Source organism: Vipera berus (genome assembly GCF_964194415.1).
Source record: "Vipera berus genome assembly, chromosome: 6".
In the NCBI taxonomy this organism is placed as follows: Eukaryota; Metazoa; Chordata; class Lepidosauria; order Squamata; family Viperidae; genus Vipera; species Vipera berus.
The window spans coordinates 53,758,531-53,780,037 of NC_138208.1; the positions used below are offsets into that span (position 1 = coordinate 53,758,531).

At 34.3% G+C, this 21,507-nt stretch overlaps 1 protein-coding gene across 2 annotated transcripts; it reads right to left on the minus strand.

Annotated features, from left to right (window-relative positions):
* Positions 1–653: 653 nt before the first annotated feature.
* Positions 654–12,805, minus strand: LUM (lumican). 2 transcript variants are annotated; one of them, XM_081331063.1, is made up of 3 exons: positions 12,512–12,805; positions 3,637–4,536; positions 654–1,556 (listed from the first exon to the last, which is right to left on the minus strand). In XM_081331063.1, exons 2-3 carry the CDS (start codon positions 4,514–4,516, stop codon positions 1,402–1,404), a joined length of 1,035 nt encoding a protein of 344 aa, XP_081187189.1. In that variant the 5' UTR covers positions 4,517–4,536; positions 12,512–12,805; the 3' UTR covers positions 654–1,401. The 2 variants fall into 2 exon arrangements, with proteins under 2 accessions (XP_081187189.1, XP_081187188.1); XM_081331062.1 differs by lacking the exon at positions 12,512–12,805 and having other exon boundaries at positions 3,637–4,745.
* Positions 12,806–21,507: the final 8,702 nt, after the last annotated feature.

The window sequence follows — 21,507 nt, forward strand, 5'->3', positions numbered from 1 at the left end:
TTCAGTCCAGTTACACAATTCAGCAATGCACATTATGCCATAAATGTTTTTCCTCTTGTCTGTAATCTGCATCTTATCGATTTTAGGGATTCTTATGATGGTAATTTGTAAATTACATTCTTTAACCCATATCTGTTCTCCAGCAGAATGAAACAACTCGCCAAAGGGCAACTCGTCATGGCCAACTTGCCAAGGGACAACTCACAGCAGGACAATTTAAAAATTCAATTTAATTATTTAAAATAAATTACAAAAAAAATTAATTTTTGCCATTTACATTTCACTTCCTCCCTCCTTTTGCATCCTTTCTTTAATGATTCTATTCCACCATTTCTTTGATACTAGTGTAACTCTTGTCCCACAGTGAGTTGACCCATGGCGTGTGGGCCCTGGTGAGTTGTCAGAGACCCGTTCTCCAGTACATAGCAGAATTCAAAGCCTAATATAACAATGATTAAAAAGTTTAGTTTGAAGACTCTTTAAAAACTAGAATGCATAAAACAATTTATTTAATGTGAATGTAACATTACATTCACCAAAGTGGTGTGTTTTTTTTTAAAAAAACTTTAGTTTGCTTCAATGTACATTTTTTTAAAAATGAAAATCTATTTTCACAATAATATACACTCAATATTTTTTCATTTGCTGTTTTTATTTTCTAAAGTCATTTAATATAGCATGCAGAAATAAGAGTATAACAATAATAGAATTTTTACTGTAAAATAACCGTTCCTTTAAAGTTTTAAACCGACCTCTATAGAACATTGTCACTGAACAAAATAAAATGCATTAATAAAATAAAAACCTTAAAATGTTGCTATTTTCTCAGTTCTTCACACAGATATGCTGATTGGAATATTTAATTTTATTTTCCTTTATATATAAAGAATTTATATAGCTATATTGAATTATTGTTTTATGTAATAAAACAATATGTATTGATTATGTACTGTAATCAAAAGTATAAAACAGGAGATTTTATTTAAAAGTGTGAACTACTACTGTACATACCTGGTCCAGCCCTAAGTACTAAATATACTATCTTGATGAGAATATGCAAACCTGAGTAGAAGTTCACACCCACAAGGAGAGTGGTGTGTGTTTTTTGTGAGTATACACCAGTGCTTTTAAAAATCCCTTTTCAAACTCAGGCTGTATATAGCTGTGTTAATAAAACAGTCTAAGAAATAAACATGAGAACATTTTTTGTCCGCAATCTATGGGACTTTCTAGCTTTACAAAAAAATTCTGCATCACAGGCATTCTAGAATATACACATTAAAAAAATAGCCACATAATAATGCTGTTTATTAACAAAACAAAAGATCTTATACCAGGTGACATTTTAGTACCAAAGTATTATTATGGTGTAAAGCATCATGAGAGAAAGTGTTGTACAACTCATTTCAAAGAAACCTCAGTGGCCACTCGGAGACAGTTGTACATTTCCTGTGGAAGATCAGCTCTTGTAATATTATTTCCATCCAGACGCAGATGTGATACCCTGGAATAGGCTAGTATCCCGACAACCTTACAAAAGCTGTTCACTGAAAATTCTGTAATGTAAACAACATAATATTAGAATATAATTTTCACAATCAGCCTAGTTAAATGTTTCTAAATTCAACTAATGCCAGGAGTTCTAGCAGATTTTAGGTACCACAGCTATTCTATTTCCTACAAGTTGCATACATATTATATTACACCCAGATATCAGACATTATTCTTAAAGTCTTGATTTGAAAAATTAATACACAAAAATATACCTAGGAATTTTTAGTTGTAAGCAATGAGATGAACAGATGCTACAATACCAATACAGCATGATGATATTAATTACAAGCTTTATTTGTCTTTACTGTGCTGTAATACAGTGAAATGTGGCATATGGTAGCTAAGATACATTTATTCTATGTTTGGTCTGTTTGTCTTGTGATTTTTGCATCCTTATAGGGGACGTGGTGGCATAAAGGCTTAATGACACTGGAATGGCCAAGAATGGTCTGCATTTTTGTGGTTTGAGCCTGATTCCATGAGATGGAGTAAGCTTCCATTGCTCAATCCCTAGTTCCTGCCATCCAACATTTTGAAAATATTGTAAGTAGATAAATGGATACAACTTTGGTGGGAGAAAGCCTAGCTGCTTTTGTATGTGCAAGAGAGCAAAAGCAGACACTGGACCTGGCCAGACGTGAAGCATCACAACAAAAGGCGAGGTAAGACTAGCAGAGGAGCCCAGAAGAGTCAGAAAACAGAGTGCTGCTAGTTAATTGGTGTAAAGCTAGTTTGTTATCCACAATGCACCAAGGATAGACTCGCAACACCAAACACAATGAACTAGCAATGTAGGCTGTCAGGACTGCATTGTGTCTACCGTTTGTAAACATCCCTGACATTGTATGCCATATGCTAAATAAATAAATTTACAACCTTCCTTTTGGATGTCTCCAGATTGTGTTCTTGTTCTGCAAATAAGCTATAATATTATGGCCAGAAATATTTGTTATAAGATGTGCCAACAACAACTCAGAAAAAAAATTATAGAATGCATGTATTTGTTTTAGTATTACAGATAAAATAGTAAAAATGTGCTGCAGTATCTGTTGTCTTGCATGGTTTTGGTTTTTGGAATGTTGTTGTGACTTATTCTCAGATAAGTATGCAGGGGGAGTTTTGACATCCTTTTCACTGGTTCTTCAACTGTCTTGTTCTCCACAATCTTTTTATGCCACACTTGTTTGATTGTGGAAATAGCCAACCATTAAATATGTGACTTCCAGTTTCTGCTTCATTTTCCCCCCCATTATTATAATACTGAATGAATTATATTAAGATTTTAATGTATTTATTTAATCTCTTGTTTGAGTAACAGAATGTAGTATAGCTAATATCTATATTAGCTAATATCTATATCTAATTTGTTTTTAAGTATTTTCAAAGATTTTTTATTATTATTCTAGGAATCCTCATACCCTGGTAAGATCAATATGCACAGTAATCATAGCTTTGGGGATAGTTATTACCAAATTATTATTATTTTTTTATTATTACTATTATTGCGAGAAGTATAGTGAAGTTGATTTTTTAAATTGAAATTGCTATAATAAGTGGCATGGAAACCAATACAGTTATTAAAAGTTGAGCAATGATGCTTGATGAATAAAATGCATTATATAGCAGACTATGGAAAATATATAGATTTGTTTGACAATATAACTAAATGATGGATTTTTTTTAAAAAAACAAACAAATAAACCTGACCAAACTGTTTTGATGGGCCATCATATGTATGACTATCTTCATCAGCATAATTTATTATGGGTCAAAATCCAGAAATGGCTTGAAACTATTACTTCCAGAAAAGAAGGCTTTCACATTATGAAGTGAAAGCAGGATCTATGGACTCCTGTTGTTGCTAGCTAGAGTATGTATGATTACCAATTATTCTTTGAAACAACTGCAGGTTTTTATCATGATAGCTATTATTTTTAACAAGAGATGGAATGAACATAAAGACTGGGATAAAATGGTTGTATGAGAATTGAGAATTATATACTGTTATCTCATTTACGCAACTATTACAACACCTCCCTCCGTCTCCCTTCCCCCCTCTCTTCCTCTGGAAATATTACTCACTGTTAATTTCGTTGACTTGGAGGTAGTAGTTTTCAAGGTGCTCATTGACTGTCGGAATGCTCTTTAGCTGATTGTAGGAGAGGTCCAGCTCCACAAGTGAAGAGATATTGAAAACATTGCCTGGTATTCCAGAATCTGTCAACTTATTGTGAGAAAGACGTAAATACTGCAGTGCTTTTAAACCCTGGAAATACTGATCAGGAACGCTGTTAATCTCATTATTATCAAAATACAGCATCAATAAATTATTAGGCAGTCCTGTAGGCAGTTTGGTCAGTTTATTATTGCTCAAGTCCAGATACAAGAGTGATTTTAAGCCTTTAAAAACTCCAGAGAGTGTACCTTCAGTCAGTTCATTGTGCTGTAGATGAATGACAGTCAGATTCACCAGTCCCTCGAGTGTATTGGGGGTGATTTTTGAAATCTTATTATGAGTGAGTTGCAGGTCATCCAGACTACTGGGAAGTGGCCCAACAACTTCAGTTAAGTTGTTGTGATTTATGTGCAGCTTTTTTAAATTCTTTAATTTGGCAAAGACTTTGCCTTTAATATTGGAATTTTTCAGTTGATTATTGTCTAGGATTAGCCACTCCAGATCTGTCACATTCTCAAAAACGTTATCTTCTATGCCTTCAAGCAGATTATTGCGAAGATACAGGTATTTGATTCCTTTAGGAATAATGGGAAAACTCTTCAGTTTAAGATCATCACAATACATGGCTGAGGGGTAGGTTATAGGGCAATTACATTCTGGTGCACAGACTGCAGATGATAGCTCTGACATTGAAAAAAAAATGCTATAATCTGGTTCATCGTAATCATATTGACAGAAGATGCCGCTGATCAAGAAAAGGAAGAAAGGAAGAGAAGTCAGATACATCTTTGCAGTCAGGATTGTGTCTGTTAAAGGAGATAAAAAAACATAAAAAGATTAAAAAAACTAAGTCGTTATAAGGAAGCATAGTAGAAGAACAAAACAAAAAATATATAACTTCTGTATATATAAATAACTTTCTGAAAACTGAAGCATTTATTATGCTTATATGGATAAATTATTATTCTTACATTATATTAAGTATTTACAGCTTTGATCAATGACTAAATAATGCAGGTGGGAATAAGTGCAAACTTCTGATGTGACATGGCAATGGTTATTAAATATTTATGTGGAAAATAAACTTTTTATAATGTTATGTTATTAGATATGGATGATTTGAATTTTATATGAAAGTACAGAGAAATTTAATATATTATTAACAATTCTAATTGCTAAAATGTTGACTCCTAGAGATTAAGGAAATGGATCATTTGGTTCAACCATTCTTTTCCAAATATCTGTCTATGTGGATAAAAATGGCTTTAGTCAAGAAGGAAAAAAACTGAGAAGTATACAAATGTTGCTAAGTAGTTTACATGGCTCATCTATCAAAACATAATGGCTGCAAAATGCTGGTTCATCATTTATTTTATGGTGGGCATATTCAATTGATCCAGTGTAATGACTAATTTCAGCTGAAAAAAAGACAGAGAGGAAATCCATAAACAAATGTATACATACACACAGAGAAAAATATACTCATAGACTGTGTGTGTGTGTGTGTGTGTGTGTGTGTGTGTGTACATATACATACACACACACTTTACTTCAACTGTATGTAACAACTTGTGCTAGGGTAAAACAAAGCTGGCAAAAAGAGAAACATTGGATAGTGTTGAATGCATTTATTATGTGAGGAATTATTTATTAATGACATGTTTTTAATGTTTTCATATGAATATGACATGTGTTTGTATCTTGAAAAATGGGTATAGGTCTGCCCACCATATCTAGAAAAGGATATAATAGTGGAGCCAAGATTATGAGAGAATCCAATAGCTGCTTTACAAGAAAAGGCTAGGTTGTTTGGGATTATTTAGTTTCAGAAAAGGGCTTCTAAAGGGAACATTGTGTTGTTGAATGAAGTCATGCAAATTACAAAATAATAATAAAAAAGTAGAATTTTATCTCTCTGCTTCTCAAAATGCTAGGATAAGACATCATTCAGCACAGAAGTTTGGAAGGATATTTAGATCAGGGAAAAGAACATTGTGAATACTTCAGGTATTTTATCAAGAAATGTAGTGATGGCCATCTAACTTAGATAGATATACTTTTCAGTTGGAAACTGCCAGGAATCATACAGTTTGGGTGGTATTTAAATTAAATAGAGAAATAGGATTGAATACATTTATGATCAAGCCTATAGACTTGATGATATTTCTGGGCTGGAGACTTCCCAGATATGAGTTGTAGATAACAATAGTGGGAGAGGGATTTATCTCCACCATTGGCCTGTGAAAAACAAAATGCTGAACTTGATCCAAGAAATTTATTCTTATATTCTTCCATTTTTAAAATATGTAACTAACTGAATAAATTAATTCATAAATAAATTCACTCAGGGTCAGATTCACCAGATTCTTATTGTCCAGATTCTCTGGGAACCATTCTTATGCTACCCTTTGAATGAACCCATCATTTGATCTTAGACAAAAGCCCTATTTTAAGAAAGGAAAAACCACAGTTGGTGGTTTTATATATTCTGATTGGTGGCTGAGTAAGACTCATATGCCAAAGGAAGGAAACTGGACTGGGTGTCTATATGTGAAATGTATTGAATGACTATGAATACAACAACATAATTAGTGCTATCATGGATCATACCCCTGTCCCATCTAGTCCAGCATGGACTAGTTCTCAGAATAGCTAACCATCTGTACAAAAAAGTGGATTTCTCTCCCAGCAGATGGCCTTCAAAGGTAGTCACACCATCATAAAGGCTATCAGCCATTGATCTTCATGAAAAATGTATGTATTAGTCCAAATGTTTTGCAAAGCCAGACAATCTAGTAGCCAGACCACATCTTATAGTAGTGAATTCCAAAATTGAATTATGTGTTGTGAAAAAAAATATGTTTCCTAATTTAGTTTAATTTGATAGCTTCTGGTTTGAATATTTTGGGAAAGGGAAATAGTTGCTTCTTATACATTTTATTCATGGCATGCATAATTTTGTATACCTCAATCATATCCCATCTTGTTGGCTTCCTTTTCAGATTAGAAGTGCTGCAACCTTTCCTCATAGTCATTCTACTCCATCCCCTTGATCTTAGCCGCCCTCCTCTGGACTTTCTTGAGTTCCACTATCTCCTTTTTGAGTATGGCTAGCAAACCTGCACACAATATTCCAGATGCAATCACATCATTTATATAACGGCATTAAAATATTGGTCTCCTTAATTGCAATACTTTTTCTTATTATTCCTATTATGCTATTGGACTTTTTTTTTACAGTGGATGAATACTGCATTGACACTATCTTTGAATTTTGATATTCACTTTAAGATCTCATTCCACTTCAGTCTGCTAACTCTGATCCCATTCATGTTATTCTAGATAAGATGCTGTCTGAAGTCTAAGTTGGCTTTAGAACTGATTTGTTAATGTTTGATAAAGGATTTTGTTTCAGTATTTGGAAAAACAGTCTTCTTTCAATTTCATGAAACAGTTTATACTGTCTTCAACAAGTCTAAGCTACCGGTAACCAAATCAACCTATGGTTAAAGTGGCAAAAACAACTATATATTACTCTTTTTTCAATTAATTATGTTGCTGTAAGTTAGATGAGTTTATCTTTGGAAATCTGTTTCAATACTTATTTTAAAATGTGTTAGACATGGATGCATATTTAGTCTTCTCCCCTTTAACTTCTATTTTAATTCCAGTATTCAAGTTTTGTATAGCAACAGGTTTCTCCATACATTCTCCAAATAAACTCATTTTCGTCTTTTTTTTTCAACCAGAAATGCAGTTATCTTAGGTGGTGGTGGGGATTCTTAGTATAGGTCTACGAATAGATTTCAGGAGGTCTGTGAACTGGGATGAGAAAAACTATTACAAATTGTTTTTAACTGAAATTTAGCTCGTCATTTATTGATTTAATGGATTAATAAAGAAGTACACATATATTACATTATTATTTTTAATATATTTATAATTATATTTGAGTATAATTGGTTTTATTTATAGTACAAATCTATATCTGTTTATTTTATTTAATTAAGTATGCTTAATAAATACATTTTTCTCAAATATCTCAAAAAGTCTCACAAGAAGGTTAAGAATGCCTGGTCCCAGGCAATGAAGGCAAAGAAAAAAATTGACCTTTTACTATTCCACACTAAAAGCTACTTATACTTGGAGTCAACTTCTTCCACACAAGCAATCTTACTTATATCCAGGTCCTGATCCATATAGACCTTTAAAAGTGGCAACCAGCACCTAGAATTGCACTGAAAGTCAACTATTAACTAGGCTACCTTCAGAGTACTGATGTTACATAGCAATCTAATTATAACCATAACTACTCAAACTGCTGCACTCTGGATCAGCAATATATTCTAAATGGTCCTCCTGGCCAGATCCATGTGAAATATATTGTAATAGTCCAATCAAGAAGTTACTGAAGTATGAATGACTATGAGAAGAGTTTCCCAATCAAGTAATGGTCATAAGTGGCACAAAAGATAAAACCATGTGAGGGCCTTTCTGGCCACAGCAATGATCTGCTAATAAGTAGAAATAATTTCAAAACCACTTCAACATGGTTGGGAGGGGAAAAGGATGATCACAATCACAACCAAAGATGGAATAACACTGGCATTGGATAGCTTATTGGACACAATTACTCTTATCTTGATGACATTAGTTCTAAGTCTGCTTTTAGAATCTAAGAGCCTCACCTGCATTTCCCATTTGTCCTGAAGTTGATATATTAAGATCATCCACATACTAATGAACCGTAATTCTGTACTGACAGATGATCTAGTCCAGTGGTTTCATGTAGATGTTAAATAGTTTTTGTTGATAACTTTGCTTCTTCTTGGGAAAAAAAGGCCAAGAAGGTTTTCACCCAAATTCTTTATGATACTGAGGCTTGAGAAAGCCACTTCAGAAACAAGACAACACATTTTTGGGCTGACAGAGATTTGGAGTGACAATTTTTACTTTACTTAATTATTTCACCAATGACTTTTCCATCTCACATAGACAAATGATTATTGACTAGACTTAATGTTTTTTTTCCATCCATGATTCTAGAAGGGAGATTTTGTAATAAATTTCATACCAAATTAGCTGTATATTTGTTGGCTTGGGATGACTGAGACAGGATAAAATATTTTTGTTGCATAGCACCTGGGTGATCTGGAAAAATTTTCTTCTTGCTAGCAAATCTGTTTATAGGAATATGTAAAATGGTTGCCGTTCTTTACTGAATTGCATGGGTTCTCAGTTTAATATTGGTAATACTTATAGAGTGAGTTTTAATATGTTTTAATATGACTTGCCTTAATATGACCTGTTATCCATTTTATTAAATACATGGCTTTTTATTGTATTTTCATTTTATTTATGGTACATTACTGCTTTGATCTGTGTGATTAGTAAAACTTGTCTCCTCAACTATCTATCTATCTGTCTGTCTGTCTGTCTGTCTGTCTGTCTGTCTGTCTGTCTATCTATCTATTTATCTATCATCAATCTTATGCTATGCTATGCTATGCTATGCTATGCTATGCTATGCTATGCTATGCTATGCTATGCTATGCTATGCTATCCTACTGTATCCTATTTTATCATCTTTTCTCCAACTATCTTTGATTTGACAGTATGCATAATTGGTTAAGATGCCACAGCATCTTACCAATTATTTCAGTATATTTCTTAAACTGAAAAAAGAGGTTGTGTGTCCTTGTCTCTGTGTGTATATATATACGTATGTATGTATGTAAGTAGAGAGAGAGAGAACCTCTTTTTTCAGTTTAAGAAATATAATGAAATAATTGGTAAGATTCTGTGTCATCTTAACCACAGAAGGGTGAGGAAGGAGATAAGGAGGATGGATTGCATATGAATTCTCATAAGTGGTAAACTGTGTGTTCTTCAGCTTAATCTTAATGCTGCAAAATGTTTAATGTTTATGTAGAAGCTATACTGAACCTGAAGCTAATTAGCTCAGCTTCAGAAGAGCTGTTGGAAAAGAAAAACATGACGGAAATATAAAGATGTGCTGCAGATCATGGACCACAGAAACCAGGTAAGTAGAAAGAGCGAAAACCTAAGGACAGGTAAAGGGGCAAACAGCATCAGTAAAAAATATTATTGGTATAAACAAGTCTAATAATGGTTTACTTTATTACATTGGTCTGTTTCACAGTGAAGTTCCTAAGATATATGCCTATATGCCTTTTGTCAGTATAATAAAAATATTCCATTTCCTTATATTGGGTGGTTTGGGAACACCCACTTTTTCTCTTTTTTAAAAAAATAAAAAAATACACTCACAAAATTAGGTTTATTGGGGTTTGTGGATTTTTTTGGTTGTGCATGCCACCCAGAGTCTATTAGAGGTGGGAAGCTATAACAAATGTAAATAAATAAATAAATAAATAATCACAAGGAAGTTTTTGTCCTTCTGCATTTTCATGTAAATTAGCACTCCCTAATCGTTTATTATGATTTAATGCTTACTGAGGATAAATTAGGAGCAAATGTATACATCAGTGAAAACTACATGTGGAATAATACATTTCAATACTTTAACAAAAAAAAACAGAAACGTCTGTAGATAATTGTATGAAACAGACATGACTGGATATCTACAATTTTGATATACATTAGAATAAGGGCCATATTCAATAGTATGCAAACAGACTTCCTCTCATGAAATGGATATCCTCTTGCTCTTAATGTTTCTGTTATGTCCTCTGAACACACTCAGTCTAGTTTTATTCCAGCATCTTCCACAATTTGGAGTAGGTTTGGCCAACACACAGAGTATACAATGGGAGGGGTAGATGCAGTTCACTTGTTGCCAGCATAAATAAGAAAATATGTGTTGGCTCCAGAGTCCATAAGAACCACCAACCCCATGAAATTATTCCATTGAAGATGCTTATGGTAAGAGGTTTAGTGTTAGAAAAATAATCAGCTGAGTTATAATGAAATTTGCATCCTTGAAGTAAAGTTATCACAGCTGCATTTGAATGGGTAGGTATACTACAATATAATCTGGTATCACTTGATTTCTTTGCCAGTTATATCTTCATGGAAGGACATCTTATATTTATAAGAAACAAGTTCCTACATTAATGTGCCAAAAACTATTCTTTTGCCAATTCTCTTTTTGAGTGGAAAGGGAGGGTAAAAATTAATTAACTAAAAGAAAATATTATTTTGTCTAAGACACTATTTTTCCACTAGAGAAGAATTACAAAATATCATAGCCAGCAACAATGTCAGTTGTAAAAAAAATGGGGGTAGAAGAGAGTTGAAGTAATATGATAGGTTATAGCTGAATATATAATAACTGAAGTTTTAGTTCTGATCAGTGAATACTAAGGAATTGTTATGAATTTTGGCATACATTTATAGAATATGTTAATTTGTCTAATAAATGTTTATATACATCAGGCAATTCTGTGGCTTGCAAATTTATATATCAAATATATACAGTGTGAAATTAATATTGTTTTGTGTAATTGAATTGCTGTTGGACATTCTGGAAAGATCTCTACTGGTTATAGTGTACGTCTTATTGTGCGGATTTCAACTGTAAGTGTCTTTCTATAAGAACATAGTATTAACTGTAAATGAGTAGCCTTAGTTGTAGTTACAATAGACTAATCAGAGTTAGTTGATCTGAGAGACTTTACAGTTTTTCCTTTAATGATATAGCAACATTTCCTGCTTCTCTTTAAAAGAAAACAATAGAAATATAATAAAATAAGACCTCATTTAGAATTACACACTTTGGCCTTGGAAATATTTCTTAGATATTTCTGATCTATTTGTACCACTTTATACTTATTGTATCCCTTTGACCTATTGCACTACAGTGGAAAATGGACTGATAAGCCACTCGTAGAAAATATTAATAAGGTATATTAATATTTAGCTAAACATTTTAAAATATTATAGTTCAATTGTTCAGGCTTAAAGAACATTTGCTTCAAGATGCTAATATAGTAATATTTTTCCAACTAGAAGTGCAGCATTACATTTGTTAATCATGTGAATAATCCATGAATATAAAAAAAAAATCAAGGGTATCTTTTTATGCAAGATTCTACTTTTTGAAATTTGTGAGACCCTACTTTGCTCTGTGTACATTTCATAAACTTGTTTAAATGGTTATATAATTTCCTAAAAGTTCTGCAGGAACCAGAAGTTAGCAGAATATAGTGATATTTCTCTAGTACAAATGTTTGAATATATTCCTGTGAACATCTGCTAAAAATTTGCATGCAAGGGCTACACTTTTCATTTGGCACCTTCCTTCAGATGGAAAAAAAAACTTTTTCATTAGCAGTTACAAAGAAGAAATCTGATTCTGTACACTTTTCTTTTTTAAACTTTCACACTAAAACCTGCAGTTCCATAAAAGGTTAATTAACATGTACATTGCTAGACAAATAACCTTAGTTTTGATTTTCTTCAGTAACATGGACTATTGTTTTATCAATGCAATTTTCAAAGTAATCCACCTATTTAATATAAGTTCTTGCTAATAAATGGAAATATTTATTAGATAGATATTGTGTTCCTCCCTATGGTTTGCCATTTGTATGGAATAGATCTTCTGGAAGTGATTAAATTCTGCAAAGAAATACAACAGTAACCCATAAAACATGAAGAGCATTTTACCATAAACTCAAAACAAATACACAAAAGCAGTTGTGTCCAGTGTGCAAACTAACAAAGGTGAGTTGTATTCTCAGTGCTGTTTTGTTCAGTTGCTTGATTCTAAGTGCTAAAACATGCAAGAGAACTTACCTTTCTGACTTGAAGCTGCTTGCTTTAATTCCCACAGCAGATTCAGTAAGGGAGTGGATCGAACAATATATGCTATAAACAGTGTCAGATGGTAACTGGCTGCCAGATCCTCTGTGATTCAAGGGTTTGGGGGGGAAAAAATCCTAGTCACGCTGTTGTCTGAAGCTGCTATGTCATCATGGTATTCTGGCATGGGGTATGTAAAACTGCTGCTGTCTCTAATCAAATGCAGGTGGAGGCTGAAAATGGTAAGAGACAACTGTTCTCTTCATGGAATGAGAGATAACCCCTTTAAGCAACCTAAGAAAAGTTCAAGCTCTGCTGTAGCACAAACAACAGACTTCCAAAAGGAGACATTATTCTAAACTATGTCCAGATTGCAAACAGACATTTCATTTCCCCAACTCACTTTATAACCTTTAGCAAGATCTAACAAATAAACCTCAAGCGTCAGCTAAACCACAATTTTTCAACCAAGTGACTCACACTTTTCTTTCTTTTTTCTTCCTACTAAGTTATATACAGCCTAAACTGTCTTACTAAACCTACTTACTAAAAGTCTTTGCAGTACAAAATATTGAAGGAACCATGCACTTTTTCCTTTATCATATCGAACAAAAATGTTCATTAGCACAGTCAGATTAAGATTTTATATGATGTTTACGTTTAGTAATGATATATGTATTCATCTAAATATTTACATAACAGAAATGAATTGTCTGTAATAGAGATAAATAGTTAGCAGCTTCTTAAAATACATAAACATTTGTCACTTTTAGGACCATTAGGATCTGGAACTAATCAACTGAAGGCTGACTGTTTTTTATTTATGGATAAAGTTCAAGAATGCATCCTAAAGCTTGGATGCAAATGTTGTTGAAACAAACATTGCCAAAAATGGAATAAAATAATAAAGAAAATGATTGGCAAAACTCTTAAGTGTTTATTCTGGATTTAATATCATCAAGAAACTCCTATGAGAGGCCTTGTTTGTTTGGGTAGATGTTTCCTTTAAGGCCCCAACTATAAGTGACAGGAAGAAGTATGAGCTTCTCAAAATCACTTAGAAAGAATATCAAAGAAAAAAGTTATCAACTGTATATTTATGGGATATAATATTTGTAGGAGAGTTAATGGATAACTACATTTGTACATGTTCAGAGGTTTGTTTCATTGGCTGAATACCAAAATGTACTATATTGTACTGTGACATGGCTGCAGTGGTCTGGCTTGCTGGTGGTACATTGGTATAGGAAGAAAAAACATCTTGCCCTGGTTTCCATGGTCACAGGATTCAATTGAAGGACCATAGTTTCATCTAAATAGCTATGTGATGCCCTGGACTCACATATTCTTTGTTGTACTAGGAGAGAAAAGAAACAAAAAGAGAGATGTGAAACAGTAGCAGACCAAGAGATGGGATAATGAAAGAGAGAGAGAGAGAGAGAGAGAGAGAGAGAGAGAGAGAGAGAGAGAGAGAGAGAGAGAGAGAGAGAGAGAGAGAGAGAGAGAGAGAGAGAGAGAGAGAGAGAGAGAGAGAGAGAGAGCGCCTTGGTGGAGCAGTGGGCTAATGCCTCCTTAAGTAACACCAGCTGCCTGCAATTAGTGCAGGTTCGCATCCCACCAGGCTCAAGGTTGACTCAGCCTTCCATCCTTCCGAGGTAGGTAAAATGAGGACCCAGATTGTTGGGGGCAATTAAGCTGATTTTGTAATAATGCCGCTGGGGTGTGTGTGAAAGCCCTAATAAGCAGGCATATACATAGAATGAAGGCTACTGCTAAGCTTGTAAGCCGCCCTGAGTCTTTGGAGAAGGGCGGGATATAAATGGAATTAAAATAAAAAAAATATTCTTTTAACATTTTTGGGCTCCAAAAATATTCAAAGATAAACAATACAGTATGTAATTATTACATGAATTACCTAATTTATTCTGGCAGCCATTTTTTAAGCAAGTCAACTTACATCTCCCCATTTTGCAAAATGTCACTTTGATATCATTGTATAGATTTTTTTAAAAAAAATTGCCTTTAGGCAGTGGCATTGTTAAATTTCTATATCAGGGGTGTCAAACTGCCGGCCGGTGGGCCAGATGCATCATAGCAAAACTGCGCCTACCCCATTGCTGGCAATGGCAAAAAAGTTGCGATACGTTGGGACAAGTTATGTGACATTGCGACTTTGACACCCCTGCACTATATGAAGATTTTGCAGGCCAAAAGAGCATATGAAAAACATACTGATAGAGAATTGTAAAATAACACCTTTGCAAAATCAAAGAATGCTTCCTAACAATACATTTTTTAATGTCCATGTGACAATAAAAGAGAGTTAGAACAAATATTAGCAAGAACTTAGCAAACAAAATATTTCAGAGTTGAAATCCTAAATCCTTCATTTAATCTAAAATAAATTTTCTCTAATTTCAGTAAAAACAAACATTAAAAACCTGCTAAAACTCTATTATCACTAATTACATTTGTTGTGTCTGTTACAATGTATTTCACATATTTAAATTATGACAGGGTTACTTTAACAAGTACTTAAAGTATTTTTATAGGAGCTTTCTGTCTCACTGTTTACTGTATTCTCATTATGTGTGCATCATTTGTGCAAAATTAAAGAATTGTGGACATCCTTTAAAACAGTTCTTCTGAATACATAGGAGTGTATACAAAGCACCACTTTCTAAATAGTTAGAGTTATATATTCTAGGATTTTTGTGGCTGCTTTAGAAACTGGTCCTGATTATTTTACCTTCTTCTGAATGATATGAAGCAAAGTGTCTATGGATGTTGAAGGATGCAGAAAGAGATGGGAGGGTCTGCATGAGCTTGGAAAAAGACATAGATGCTTTAACTATTGGAAAAGAAGTGTTTCATAATTTCTTCTATGCCTTCCAAAGTGGTTATTTCAAACACTTGCACAATTCCAGTGACAGCAAATTTAATGACACAGGTTGTATTAAATATCTTTCAAGGAACCTTTGCAATGTTATTTTGCATGAGCATGGCTGTAGCTTCAGAATGCATTGAAAATATTGAAGAACATAAGTAATTTAAAATGCAATCATATCTGAGTTTGTGTTGTGTTTCTGCATGCATGAATTTGAACCAGTATTGATGCCTATTGATTGCCTGAATTAGTCTCTGCAGTTTTCTTGGCAAGGTGCCATTGCCTTCTTCCCAAAGCTAAGAAACATTGATTGGTCCAAGGTCATCCAGGTAGTTTCTTGGTTTTTAGTCTGGTTCCTTAAACCACTACACCAAACTGGCTCTCATTTCTGAATATGCTCTCAATTATTTATTTACATTTAAGTAAGTAATATAACACCCATCTTAATCTTACTGAGCTCAGTAATGATTATATCCAGGAAATAGATAGTCTTAATCTGTTAAATAGAATTGTACAAATCCTTATGCAAGCTTCTTGTCAAAGTACAGAGCAATCCATAAGACCTACTCAGTGGAAACACAAAGCCTTGATGGAAGGCTTGGTACTGAAACTTTGTGGACTGTTCTATCCTACAGAAATGCCTTCTGGGTAGGACATTTAATGTCAATGTGTGCATCATGATGCAATTGATCAATGTACATATTGGCATCATATGTATTGATTTAGTACTAAATTCTGTCGTTTGCATGAAAATAATATCTTCAGAAGAATTTTGAAGGATATGATAAACCTTCAAGCATCTATTTCACAACTTTGAGAGTGATTTGCACAGATTCGATTGTATATTTCATAGTTGCTGTATATTATACAGTCAACTTTTATTTTTTATAATTAGTTTATTGTGAGTTTACATAATGAGCTAGTTTAAAGAAAGATGCAATATACATGTTTTAATAAGTAAAGATAAATAAGTGAAAGCAAAGAATGTGTGCTTCTATCAGGCACCAGAAAGGCCCAGGCACTTGAAAAACACACTGGGAGTCAAGAAATATTTAGAAACATTTTGTCCTTTTCTGTCTCTGCTAACTTCTAATATACAACTTACATCATTCTTTACCATGGTTTCATTCAAAGGCAATATTTTACAAGGTTTAAATAAATATTTTATTTCTATAAAAACCTGTATCCCATTTTATCCTTTAATTTAAAAGAAGAGAAAAGGAAAAAAAACTGCTTTTAAGGAGTTGTTGAGCAATGTTATGTTCATGTCACTGCATGCTCCAAAGAAGTTTAGTTCTGTAAATTCAAAAGTCCTGCATAACTCGTTACTAAATATCTGCTTACCATAGGAAGATGAAGCAAAATATGGTTTTTCAAATTTCACATCAAATTCTCTAAAAAAGAAATGTATACAGAAATGGATTACTAGTACATTGGACACATGATATGAAACATCATGGGAAACAGTTTGCTTCATCACTATGAGTTTTTTTCCAGCTGAGGGTTGCTACATTTCATTATCCCTTTCTGTTAATACACATTGTCCTTTTATCATGTTCATACCCTGATTTATATATTGTCTTAAGTAATTGCCAATAATGCCTGTTGCAATGAATATACCATCTAATCTATCTAATCTAGAGAAGGGTGAGGGGTGACATGATAGCAGTGTTCCAATATCTCAGGGGCTGCCACAAAGAAGAGAGAGCCAAGCTATTCTCCAAAGCACCTGAAAGCAGGACAAGAAGCAACGGATGGAAACTAGTCAAGGAGAGAAGCAACCTAGAACTAAGGAGAAACTTCCTGACAGTTAGAACAATTAACCAGTGGAACAACCTGCCTCCAGAAGTGGTGAATGCTCCAACACTGGAAGTTGTTAAGAGGAGACTGGACAGCCATTTGCCAGAAATGGTATAGGGTTTCCTGCCTGAGCAGGGGGTTGGAATAGATGACCTCCAAGGTCCCTTCCAACTTACATACTATTATTAAATATATCTATCATCTATCTATTAAACTTGTATGCCACCCATCTTGGCAGAGACAACTCTAGGTGATTACAGACATTCAATTAAAATGCACCAGAAAACATTAAAACAATGAATAAGGATTGTAACATTTAAAATTCAATTTAAATTAACCATGATGAAGAGAAACGGCAGCAAACCACACCTAAGAAGTAGGTAGGGTCTCATCTACTCCATTAGCTACCACCAAAGTGCCACACTCCCAATAGAGACCCATGTCTTCAAAGCCAAAATGGTGGGTGCGGATCAACTATATACTGTGTTTGCTAAATAGAAGATGCTTTGACTATCAAAATATGTATGCTTTTTTTGCAAACTCTGTGAGTAAGATGGGTGATATCTAAATGTGACAAATAAACAAACAAATAAACAAGTAGCACTTGCCATTAAAATATTGCATTCATAACATGAAAAATTACAACTGTACTTTTTAGGAAATGAATAAATAAGCCTTTTATGTGTTATTGGCCCTACATTTTAGCAACAATCTAATTTTCTTAGAATTATTTTATTTTTAGAACTACAACCAGACTTTGATTTATACAGATGGGTATTACACTCAACTTCAACATTAAAAGCATTCATTATTTTAAGGCCCCAAATCTATCATTCTCTTCGCCTAACATCCATGCAATACTCATATTTCAAACGGAAAGTATTAGGACACATAATAAATGTTTGGGAATTTGTGGTCATTTTAGACTTGTTTTTTATTCCTAAAATGGAAATGAGAGTTTTGAGGATTTACAAAGTGGTATTTCTGTACAACCTATTAGCAGACCACAAGATTGTTTACCGAAACACTATATCATTTTTATGGGAATAAAGGATTATGTATTGCCTTATATCACTTCTTCAAAATATATAATACTGACTACCATTAACCCATGTTGTTTCCTACTGTCTTACTTCACAAAGGCATCTGGGGAAAAAATCAGATTCCTTTGACAGTACCAGATACTTTTAGGTTCTTCCTTATCTAAGGAAATAGAAATGCACATATAAAAAAGACTGTCAAAATTAATGACATATCTGGGTGATAAATTGCATCAAAGTTTCTATTTAACATCAATTGTTATACTGTATTTTCACCAATTTTCCATCTCAACTTACTTCAGTGACAGAATTACATTAGAATTTCAAGTAATGTAAGACAAATGAATAAATTACAAAACGTTGTTTAGTAAGGCTCTATAATTAATCTGCAAACATCCATATAACCACTAGATAGCAGACAAGAGGTACATAAAACTTTTTTTGCTGCCATCTTGTGGCTATCTGAAAAGTTGGAGCTCAGATATGGTAGCTCTATTTTTTTATACATTGCAACTGATCTTGTAATTAGAAAAAATGAGCTTTGAAAAGGACAAGTATCTTTTTCTTCTTCATATATAAAGAAAAGGATTGTGTTGCAAATATAGCTAGAAAATGTGGATTTACTCTTTTACTTTATTTTCATGTGTTTAAGAGCCAGAATGAAGAAGGAGGAGGAGGAGGAGGGGAAAGGGAAGGAGGAGGAGAAGGAGATTAGTGCTGTAGAGCAGGGGTGTCGGATGCGTCACATGGAAGCTGTGCCCATCCCAGCTCCAGCAAAGGGGAAAAAGCAGTGGTGGGATCCAGCCAGTTCGCACCAGTTCGGTAGAACTGGTAGCTATTTTTTGTTGTTGTTGTTGCTCAGGCCCACAATGGACTTCCGGAAGCGGCATCCACATAGTGAACCAGTTGCTCACATATTTGAATCCCACCACTGGAAAGAAATCATGACATGTCATGTGACGCGGTGAGTTTGACACCCCTGCTGTAACATGATAACATGATAACTTTATTGTCACTTTGAATGTACACCAATCGGCATACATCAAAATGAAATTTCGTTGCATACAGCTCTCAAAGGGTCACCACCTCCGATATATACTCCTTGTTCGGGGCCCGCTCAAATTTCACATTGTCCATTTTAGTCTCTAGGGAGTGAACGATGGCAAACAGGACAGATGGAAATGGGGCTCCATGTGGATTAGCTCTCAAGTTAGCTTGTATTCTGACAACCTCGCCTTCTTTCCTTTTTTTGATCCTGACTCTTCCACCTTTTCCTTAAAGAGGCCTTGCTTCTTTTCGCCCCTGGAACACGCTGCCGCCGCCACCAAGTCCTCCAAAAGCCTCTCTCTCTTCCTCTGGGCCTGCCGACAGCCTCATCCAGTTCCTTCGCTCCATAAGCTCCAGGTCCTCTCCTCCTCTGGCTCCTCTGGAAACAGCCCTGATTTGCAATACAATCCATCACTGGGCCAGCAGTCAGATCTTGCTGCTGGTAGAACAAATTCAAACAGCGCCAACGACTTTTAACAGTCTCACCAACAGTTCCAAAACAACTAGAAACTTGCCATGCGAGCAAAGATTGTCGGTCGTATGTTACCTTAGTTCCACCATGTTGCCCAAACACATCAAAATCCTCCCGATCATGTGGCCTATAGCCCCCACTATCCCTCCCAAAACTATTCGCCTTCAAGAGCCAATGCAGCCGCAGCCATTCCAGGCGCCGCCATCTTAGAACTTGGAAGGAAATCTCTGTAGAGTGATTTTGTGAGAGAAATGTATCATTGCATGTCTTGTGGTATATGAGAATTATAAGTTCTTTTAAATAATTATTTTGGCTTACTGTTCCAAAGGCTGCCATGGAAGCCAATATTTAAAATCCAATTTAGATCAGAAGCTTTATCTAATCATGTTTGTGTGAAATTTTTGGCTCTTTCTGGGCTTTTTTCTGAAGGACATCCTGATGCTAAGCCTGCATCAGTTAGCCCATATACAATGTCTTTTGTGTTTTTTTGAATTTCTTACAGGAGAGGACCATGAGGAGAATTCAGCACATTATGTAGGTTGGTATACTTGTGTTTTTATTAGTTACTTGAACGTTCGACCTGGAAGAGGCGAATAATCTGGATCCTTTTCAGTCAAGATTCAGATCCAGAGATGGGATAGCATTGCACTGGTTGCTGTTTTTGATAATCTGTCATCTGGTTAAAAAGGAACTGGATATGCATAGTCGTCTTTTTCTGCAGGTGGTTTTTGATACCATTAACAGAACTGTCTACAATGACTGGAGAATAGGGGCACTGTTGTGCCATGGGTCTTCTTTTCACCAGAACACTTCAATTCATAGTGGCAAAGAATGACACATTGGTCCTGAAGTCCCTGATTGATTGATGCTACAAGGCTTAGTCTTCTCTCCCATCATGTATAATATATGTGGTATCATGAGTGCACTTATTGTATTCAACTTTACATTGATACTCCATGCTGGTTTGTTCATCCAAATTTTCTGTTGATACCGATGTTTTCTTTGGACAGATTTCAATTATCTATGAGGGAGCAGCTTTGCAATTCAGGATACTTCTGCATAAATGGATCATACTCAAGCATCAGGTGGAAACTATGGTTAGGGGGACCTTTCACCACTTTCCTTCCAAATACCTATTGTGACCATAGCCATTACCATCTGTTAGACTACTGCAATGCATTCCACATCTCTACATAAAGCTCTCTTTAAACACTACTCAGAAATGGTAGCGGGGTCAGAATGCAGCAGCCTACGTGATATCCAATGTGAAATAAATTATTTTTCTAACAATTAAAGAGATTAAAGAAAAATAAGAAAGCCCAAATTAGAGGCTAAAACAGTCACAGAGTGAAAGAGCAAGAAAAGTATAAAATGTATTTTAGTTTGAGTTATAAATTATTTGAAAAAAATTATACATAAGTTGTAAATATATTGATGAAATAAAACACAACATAATTTTATTAGTTTTGGATACAGCATTGACAATTCTGTGATGTATTTGAAAATGTTATTGATGAATCAATAATTAAAGAAGGATGAGAAAAGCATCAGTTTGAATTTTTTTTCTCTGATTATGTAATGGCTTGGGTGTATGTTCATGATCACATACATAATTTTTCATTTTATCACAGTATGTACATTAGGAAGATGGTTTAAATTATGCACTAATTTAGTTTGCTGAGGCTGAGATGGGATGCAGTAGAATATTGTCCTTTTAAAAGACAATACTGAAGCTCATTTCTCA